Consider the following 10,315-nt stretch of genomic DNA (forward strand, 5'->3'; position numbering starts at 1 on the left):
GTAATAAATATTCAGCGATTTTTCGGAAAGAAATACGTATTTTTTTTACGTAAATAATTTTATTGGAGGAATTAACTTTTTTGGGAAACGCCATAAAAACAAAACAAATGGCTCCATAAAATGATTTTTGACGAGAATTTTAATATAAACAACAGATAAAGGAATTTTAATAAAACTTTTTTTTAAACATTACACTTACGAATCTCTTTTTTAAATCATTTTAAGCATATTTATTTACTTTACTTTTAATTTATTTAAATTTTCATGCTATATTTTTCTATACAATGTTCTTATATTCGAAGATATTGTTGGCTTAGCATAGGAACAGCCACAAATAATCATTAAGACTAATCCAAAGTAGTAATCAAAAGATTTTGAAGTTCCAAATCAAATTAGGTCTCATTTTTTTTTAGCATACTGTGTATGAAAAAATGCACATGGTATCTTCCAGCAACTCAAGCAAAAAGAATTGTATGAATTTTTCACATAAAAACTGATGTTTGTGATGTAAAGAGTTGCTCAACAAACTTGCAAGGCTTGTTGACAGCTATTCACAAAAAGAATGAAGGAAAACATGTAACATTTCCTTCTTTTGTTAATTTCTCTATCATCAAAATTCGACCTGAGACACGGGATCAAAGCTGCAGCAGGTTGATTTGTAAAATAAAAGCTTGCCACATGGTTGAAAATAATCAATCTTAAGTAAAATAATTTTAAGCTATTTGCCACACAAGATGTTGCCACAACTAAGCAAATAACAGATTTGATTAAATATTTATATTACATCAGATATGATTGCAAAAAAAGAAGCAACTGTAGGAGGAACTATCAAATTTTCACAATAAAAAGGTAGACAACCTCTAAGAGTTACACCAGGTATGTTTAATTTATTTTAAAACACGATGATTTTAGTTTTTAATGTTTCGCTAAAAATAAAAATAAATTTGTTTGGGCTTTTGAATAATAGTTTTTCAGTAAACCGAGAATTTTAACCAATCTGGTTCAAGCTCTAAAAAAATCTTGGTTGCTGTATTACTTCCAAAGAACTAAAACAAAAACAAAAAAATTTGGTTTTTAATCCAAGTTGATGCTTGGAACTTTATTCTCTCTTGTAAAATGAGGTCAAACATTTTATGTAGACTGCAGCCTCATACAAGCATTCAATATTGTACTAGGTTCAATATTAACTCAACCTGTGGATCCCCTTGAACAAATGGCTTTCTTTTGAAATATTTTATTTCTTTCAAAGCTTTTGGAAGCAATGTTAAACAAGCCAATTTGTTTGGAAACATGGTCCATGAGCCTAACTGCTTGTTGACTTTGATGGCAGACATTTGTAGAAAGTTTAGATTATTCTTTTTTTAGAGCTTATTTATTTAAATCCAATGGGAAATAATGTTGTTTTGTGAGTTATATATGTTCTAATTAAATAAAGTATCATTTTGAGTGCTGTAAAAATTTTTAGAATGATGTTAATTCAATCTTATGTGCAATAAATAATAAAACTAAAACTTGTTGTTTTTTTCGCCCGTAATATTTAGATTTCAATTTTACTAATTTAGGCAACTGAAATGTTTGTTTTTTGCCTTGTATGGTTGACTTTTTGGGTCATCACCCTAGTCAATCCGCCCAAAATAAGTTACAGTGTGGTATCTAATGATAATTTAATGTGGTATTTGCAAGTCAACTTGGTATTTTTTTATACTGTGTAGAACAAATATCAACTATAATATAAAATAAAAAAAAAGAGAAAAAGAGAATTGAACCTGTCATTTCGAAAAGGGCACAAGTCCATTTACTAAAACTTTTCAAAATCAACAAAAATATGATTTTTATTAAAATAATGTCTAGGTTGCTAAAGAAATTAAACATAGAAGTAGATAAATAATGAACGTATATGACTTATGTTTTTTTTATTTTTTATAAACAAAACATAAATCATACAGATATTTTTAATTCAAACTTATAAACTAACTGTTTAAAGTTTTGGACTTATGTCCTTTTCGAAATGACAGGTTCAATTTTACGCGAAAGAAAATGTTGAGCATGTTGACCCAAAAACTCAAACTTCCGAAGTAAAGGTATTGCTTTCCATAAAATCGGCAAATCAACAAGCATTAATGGATTTTGTCCGAATAGCAAACATTTTCTGTATCAGAATGCATAAAAGTTTTCTGTAAAAGTACCCAGAAAGACAGCAGGAACAAAAACTAAAGTTCTGCTTTTGTAAATAATTTAGAAATTGTCCGAATGAATAGACCATGTATAGTTGAGTATAGTAGATCACAAAGGAAAAATCTATAAATGTGAAAAAAAAAATTTTTTTTAATTTTTTAGTATTTGGTGTTGAAGGTAAAAAAAAAAGGCAACAATGTGAAGATAGACCGAAAAAAACAACTTGAATTGAAGGGATAACAAAAATTAAATCTGAAAGTTGAGATAAACCAGAAACAAAATTTTTCAGAAATATTTGAAAACAAGCCAAATGTATGTTACGTAACTATTGAAAGGGCATATAGGATTGAAAAGGACGCATAGGATTGAAAAACAGGACATAGTCAATCTATATCAGTTTTAATAAAACTTCTGAGTAAAATATTGCCGTCACAAGTTTTAGGACTTCTAAAAGTTATCTTAAGTTGATAAAGTCATTTCTTCAAAAATCTGCCGCCATCCATAATCTGTCTTACAGAAACTTGGTGTCGTAGGAACACAATAAACTCAATTTTTCAATTATCAGGTAATAATTTATCCTTCACCTAGGAGAAATCTATCCATCATCTATTTTTCTTAAAACTCGTTGACATTTAAACTTGGAGAAACTTTAGGGTGAAGGACGTTGATTATTAGTCTTGTAATATATAAGTAATTAATAAAACAACTAAAAATAAACTTTTTGTAGCATTCTATACCACCAATTGGTAAATACAGCCAATTTAAAAACCACTTAAATTATCTATTACAAAAATATTTAAAAAAACACGTTTACCTATTAGTTAATTATAATTTTAATCTTTTAAAGATTGAAACTAATAACACGTGGTTTTATAAACACATTATAATACATTTGCAGTATGGCGTTTTCCAAGCCAAAAAAAAGCAACTATTTTTGCTAATATTATTACTAATAATTACAAAAGCGCTAAAATTTCAAGGTGGTTATGGCATTTTTTTTATCATTCTATAAGCAATTATAGAATGATAAAAAATTTATTGGTCAGGAACTATAAATACTATTGTTTATTGTACAATAAAAACTATTATTTTTGTTGGTCAGAAAAAAAGCCAATTGTGAAAACAATATTAAAGCGGCAAAGATCAATTAAACTATTATCAATTCTAATATCTAAACTTATTATATTAAATATTATTATCTAAAATATTATTATCTAAACTTATTATATTAATTTATTATATTAAACTATCCATAAATCTATCTCAATTAAACTAAGAAAATCAAACTACAGACCAATTTCCATACCTTCCCCCAGCGGGCACAAAACGTCCGCTGGACGTGTTAAGCACGTTCTACGGACTTGTGACGTCCATAGGACGTCCCAAAGACGTCTGTATTCACTGGACCAGCTTTTCCAAAATACCGTAAAACTGGGTAAATAGGGACAGTTTTAAGGGTTTTATGGTGCCACATACTGAGAATATAATTTGAAAAAAAAATTTTAAAAGCTGAATTCAAATTTTTTTTTTCTAATTACTTCACTGCTACCTTATCATGACCTTGTAGAGTTAACTTACCATCAACAAGTTGTATTTTTGTATTATCAAGAGAAAAGCAGACCAAAATCATTACAGAGCCTCCGTAATGTTTTACTGTAATGTAATGTTTTAAAGCTTTATTACAGTAGGGGAGAGCGGGGTAGGTTGTCACGCGGGTTGGTTGTCACAAAGTTTATTACAGGAAATGTAAATGAGATATAGAAATTTCAAATCATACAATGGAAATGTTATATAAAAAAAACATTTTTACAGTAATTTTCATCTTTTTTTAGCGTGTAGAAGAAAAGTTATTCGTTTTTATAGGTTTTTGATATGAAAAAGTTAAATTTCGCCTACTCAGAAATTTTCTTTTACCAAACGAAAATTATTTTATTGTGTTTTGAATGTAGATTTATAAAGTACTTTATACATTTGAGTAACATAATCCGTAAAAAATTATCATGAAATTCTCACGCTTTTAGGTTAATGTACAGGTGTCCAGCAACTTACTCAGAAGGGGTTGCTTGTCACAAAATATATGGGGATGGTTGTCACAATTGCCTCGACTCCATGCGCTGCAAATTAAACGCTGCTTGCAGATTATTTAGTGGCTTTATTTATTTGTCCGCATTATTTTAATTATTAAGATATTATTTAAAAATCTAAAGTCAAAGTGTCATATTTGTTTAACTAAATATCTGTAATCTAAATTATTTTTATTTCAACGTGCATAACTTTAGATTGCGATCCAATGTTTGGTATAATTATAGAAAAAGGGTTACAGAAGTTCAACTGTTTATTGTTTTGTTTACAAACTAAACAACTATCTGTTGTTTAGTTTGTAAAACTGTCTGTTGTTTTGTTTGTGCATTGTTTATATTTAGTGGGTTTATATATATATATATATATATATATATATATATATATATATATATATATATATATTAATATAAATTAATATTAATAAAAAAATTATTATTACTAACCCATCACATGGTTCTATAGCAGATCTAATTGACAAAAATGAAACCTCCCTGAATGTTATAGGATACAAAAGTCGATTGATATTGCCAGAAAAAGTAGAAAAAAACTGGTCACCTACCTGTTGCGAGCAGCAGATATATATTTTGGTTTAACTCCTACCGAAGTAAAAAAACTTGCTTTCCAGCTAGCAATTAAAAATAATATGAAGGTTCCCAATTCTTGGGTTGTAAAGGAACAAGCTGGTAAGGATTGGTTTACAGAATTTATAAAGCGCCATTCAAATATTTCCATTAGGCAACCTGAAGCTACTAGTTTAAGTCGAGCGACAAGTTTCAATAAGCAGAATGTTGCATCATTTTTTAGCAATTTGCAGTACTGTATGCAAAAATACTCGTTCTCACCAAATGACATTTGGAACATGGACGAAACTGCTGTAACTACTGTACAGCAACCTAAAAAGGTTATTGCGAAAAAAGGATTAAAACAAGTAGGAGCCATCACGTCAGCTGAAAGAGGAACTCTTGTAACATTAGCATGCACAATAAATGCTATTGGAAATAGTATTCCACCTTTTTTTATTTTTCCTCGTAAAAACTTTAAAGATCATTTCCTAATCAGTGCACCAACAGGAAGTGCAGGAGATGCAAATCCAAGTGGTTGGATGAAAGAAGAAAACTTTGTGAAATATCTAAAACATTTTGTAGGCAATACAAAATGTACTAAAGAAAAGCCTTGTTTATTGTTGCTTGACAATCACGAAACCCATCTTAGTATTGAAGGATTAGATTTGGCAAAAAATAATGGAATAGTAATGCTTACCTTCCCACCACATTGCACACATAAGTTGCAGCCCTTGGATAAGGCAGTTTACGGTCCTCTCAAAAACTATATAAATACTGCTATGACATCATGGTTAGTAATGAATCCTGGAAAAACTGTTACAATATATGATATTCCAAAAATAGTAAACATTGCATTTCCAAAGGCTGTATCTCCCCACAATATTTTAGTTGGTTTTGCTGCAACAGGTATTTACCCGTTAAATCCTGATATTTTTACTGAAATTGATTACTGTCCTAACTATGTGACTGATCGCCCTGACCCACCTTGTTCACAGGCTGATTCAAATAAAAAAGACTGTGAATCTTATCCAATGCAACCAGAACCAGCAAATAAAAGATTTAAAGAATCTATTCAGATACCAGATAATCAGGTAGACATAACAATAGAAGATCCAGTTGTATCAAATAAAACCTCTAATCAGAACCCAATCACTACATTAGGTTTTAACAATTCAATCATACCACCTGAGAGTATTAGGCCTCTGCCTAAAGCAGGCCCGAGGTTAGCATCAAAAAGAGGTAGGAAAAAGCGGTCAACTATGATTCTTACTAACACGCCTGTCAAAGCATGGCTTGCTAATTATAAAAAGAAGAAAACTAATAAAAAAATTTTTATTAGGAATTTTTTATTACGAATGGAAGTAAAAAAGAATTAATAAAAGCAAATCTTGCTACGAAAAAACCTTCTATAGTCTTAAATTCATCTGAAGATGAAGAGTATCTATGCATCTATTGTTTTGAATCATTTTCTAACAGCAGATCAAGAGAACAGTGGATTCAATGTCAGGTTTGCCAAAAATGGGCTCATGAAGAATGCACACCAGGCTTACAACAGTTTATTTGTGAATTGTGTTCTTTATCCAATAATTTTTAAAAAACCAAATTTAAAAGCATTTATAGTGATAAACTAAATTTGTTAAATGTGTTATATTTAAAATATATATATTTCAGTTTATAGTATTTTATTTTTATTTTTCTTAGTAAAATATAAACGAAACTAATTTGTACTCGTTTTACATTAAATTCTTATCTAAACTTGTCAAAATCCAAATGTGACAATCAACCCCGCACCATGTGACAACCTACCCCGTGAGCGGGGCTAGTTGTCACACAGAAGTGGTCTTTGAAAAATGATTTTACAGCAATAAATATTTCACTCAATGTCATAAAAATATTATAATAGTTACACTAGCTTTGTGCAAAGTTTGGCATTGATTGGATGAAAATTAAAAGCTGAGCAGCCTAAAATGTAAAATGTGTGACAACCAACCCCGCTCTCCCCTACTTATATGTGTACTTATCTCATGACCTTCTTAACATCGTTTAACTACTTTTTTTTGTTTAAGTTTAACTTCTTTCGACAATGGTATACTTTCCCAAAATTATCTAGGCTTATCTGCATGTTTTCTGGCGAACCTTAGACGCTTAGTTACCTTACAGGGTCATTGCCAACAACCTTTGAAACAAGTGGTTTTTTCTTAGCCACACGGCTACTTAATTTAGCTTCATATAATCTGGATTTGATTTGGATATCACCTATTGATAAGTTTAAAAATTTTCAGCTCGAAAACTGAAAAAAGTTTTTCATTTTTGCAAATTTTACGCTTTGCAAAGATTCACCGGATTATCGCTCATAAATTATTTGTCGCAGGTGAGACGTTAACGCTCTAACTTTCGGCATTGCAGAATAAATATTTAACTATATTGTACATTCTAATTAAAAAAATTTGCATTAAATTAATTTTTTAAAATTTATAATAACAAAATGTTATCATAAGTAAGGACATAAACTAACTTGAATATATAATTCTAAAATTAAATTTCTTTTTTTTTTTAACTTACTTTTTGACCAGTTCCTAAAAACATTAATAAACAAAAAATAATAAATAACCTCGAATTCGAATTCCAATTCAAATGTTATAAATAACCTTCTCAATTCGAATGGTTTTGTATGTCTATAAATATTTTGACTTCTGATGAATTGTAACATTCATAATAACTTAACATGTTTCTACTACATAAACGCGCTACAGACAAGACCGTAGTGAAATAGTAAGATATCATACTTTTATGTCAATTTACTTTCTGGTGCTTGCTTTTATTTTTAAATTTCGCTTACATTAAAATATCACAGTACATTATATATACCATATATATCTTGTTACAATTAAAATAGTTAAAACATTCATCAGCATAATTGAAATAAGAAAAAAACACACATATACATATATAAATATAAGTATATAACACTTACAAATGCGCACATACATAAACTGCTAACAATGAAACATAAGCTAGGATCTGAAAGAAGATCACAAGATCTTGTCGTCAGAACCTTATCAAGTACAAACAAGCAAAATAAAGACAAATATGGTATATTAAAAAATAAAGTAAAAATTAAAATGAAAAAAGTACTAAAATCCAAGTTGAATAATAATTTTCAAAATATAAGAAGTATCTGAATTTATTATCTAGTGAAAAATTTTTTTTTTTTTAGATTGAGCATGAAAAGGTAAAAGGAAGTTGGTAGGTCGAAATTCCGCAAAAAAATATTATTCCAAAGGTGGGGTCCACTATAAGCAATGCAAAATTGATTAAATTTTGTGACAAAACAGCTCATTTTAAAAATTTATGTTTTTCATATCGTGTTTGTTGTTAGGTTTGAGTTTAAAAGTATTGTTAAAAACGGTAGGGGATAGATTATTTCTCTATAAATATACAAAGCATAAAACTTTAAATACATTGAGTTCAAATAAATTTAATAATCTCATTTCAGTAATAATAGGTTTTGTATGTTTAAAACGATCAGCATTATTATCAATTATGCGGATCGCATGTCTTTGACGACAATAAAGAAGTTTTAACTTACTTTTTACAGTACTCCTTAGGCAGTGTTAGCATAACTTATTTAACTGTGGATAAAAGAGTAATAAAGTTGGCTTAAGCAATTTTTATTAAGGTAGTTACGAGCTTATATAAAATCTTTATATAAAATCCCAATCTAAATAACCCAAATAAAAAATCCCAATCTTTATATAAAATCCCAGCTTTATATAAAATCCCAATGTTTTTTGAAATTTTTATAGATACATAATTAATGTGTTGATTCCAGGAGATGTTTTCATCGACATAAACGCCTAAGAATATTGTTACGGAGTCATTTTTTTATTTCGATATCGTTTGATATAAAGTTGCGGCAAGCTTGTTGGTTTAAATCGCTATTTTGTATACGAATGGAAAAGAGTCTATTTGGTTTTATTAATATTTAAAGTTAGCTTATTGACATTACAGTTAAACCTGTTTAATATATGTTTTAATTCTTTATTCAGAGTGGTAAAAAGTTATATAATACTGCTTGAGAGGAATAAATTGGTATCATCTCCGTTCATAATACTTATTAGGTTAGAAGCTTTATTAAAGTCATTAATATATATCAAAAAAAGTAAGGATCCAAGGATTGAAACCTGAGGAACACCGCATCCGATATCAAGACAATTGTTTTGATAACCGTCGTTACTAATTACAAAATTTTTCTTTTAGTTAAGTAGCTTCTAAGCCATTTTAAACATTAATTCCATAATATTTAAGTTTTTGAAGTAAAGTATGATGATCCCTTGTGTCGAAAGCTATTGATAGCTCAATGAAGATACCTATCTAGTACTGTTATTTTTCAAAAGATTTCGATATTTCGTTTACGCCTTTTTATGCTCTACTGCACTTACCCCTATATTAAGTCAGAGTCAATTAATGTTGCATTCCACTGCAAATACGGCTATATCAGTCGATAATCTTATTCTATGAAACTTTGAAAAATAAAAATATATAATAAACATAATTATTAAAAAACAACAGAAACAGTAAAAAAAAAAAATAAAACAACTTAGAAATAATAATTCCTCTATGAGGAGGACTTGGACTCGCGACCCTGACAGCCGCGCCTCAAAATAAAATCAATATTTCACCCACAACTCCACGCTAGTATACTAACGATGTAAAAAAATTTAAATATATAAATATAAAAATTAAATATAAAAACATAAAAATTTATAAAAAAATTAAAATATATAAACATTTATTATTTACTATTAGTTCTAATATGTGAACATTATTTGTTGCCGCGTACAAATAATGACTTCCATTTTATATAGCATTCAAATTTTTTCCATGCTTTATATAAGGTTACTTTCTATATATATATATATATATATATATATATATATATATATATATATATATATATATATATATATATATATATATATATATATATATATATATATATATATATATATATATATATATATATATATATATATATATATATATATATATATATATATATATATATATATATATATATATATATATATATATATATATATATATATATATATATATATATATATATATATATATATATATATATATATATATATATATGTTTGTGTGCCACAAAATTTAAAATCAATTTTTGAAAGCTTTTTTCTCAACCAATTTTGCTCAAATTTTGCACACTTAAATTTGACCCAAAAAAGTTAATTAAGTTAACAAAAATTTAATTTGTATTTTCCCATACATTTTATGTATTTGATTATTGATTTGCAAATTATTTGCAGTTTCGAAGACATTAAAGCGCAGCGATTCAAAACCTATTGTTTTAAGTTATTAAGTAATAAGTCTTAAGTTATTAAGTTAAAAAACAAAAGTTTAGTAAAAACAGTAATTTTTAAATTTAAAAAAAAAAAAAAACAGTAATTTTTCCTTCTACAAAAGAT

General features: G+C 27.8%; 1 protein-coding gene and 1 long non-coding RNA gene across 2 annotated transcripts; both read left to right on the forward strand.

Annotated features, from left to right (window-relative positions):
- The first annotated feature begins 807 nt into the window (after positions 1-807).
- LOC136076478 (uncharacterized) lies at positions 808-1,511 on the forward strand. The gene is made up of 2 exons (XR_010636305.1): positions 808-876; positions 1,176-1,511. It is a non-coding gene; the product is annotated as an uncharacterized LOC136076478 (long non-coding RNA).
- A 3,389-nt stretch (positions 1,512-4,900) lies between these two features.
- LOC136076005 (uncharacterized) lies at positions 4,901-6,196 on the forward strand. The gene has a single exon (XM_065789463.1). It carries the CDS (start codon positions 4,901-4,903, stop codon positions 6,194-6,196), a length of 1,296 nt encoding a protein of 431 aa, XP_065645535.1.
- Positions 6,197-10,315: the final 4,119 nt, after the last annotated feature.

This window comes from Hydra vulgaris, chromosome 02 (assembly GCF_038396675.1).
Source record: "Hydra vulgaris chromosome 02, alternate assembly HydraT2T_AEP".
Classification (NCBI taxonomy): Eukaryota; Metazoa; Cnidaria; class Hydrozoa; order Anthoathecata; family Hydridae; genus Hydra; species Hydra vulgaris.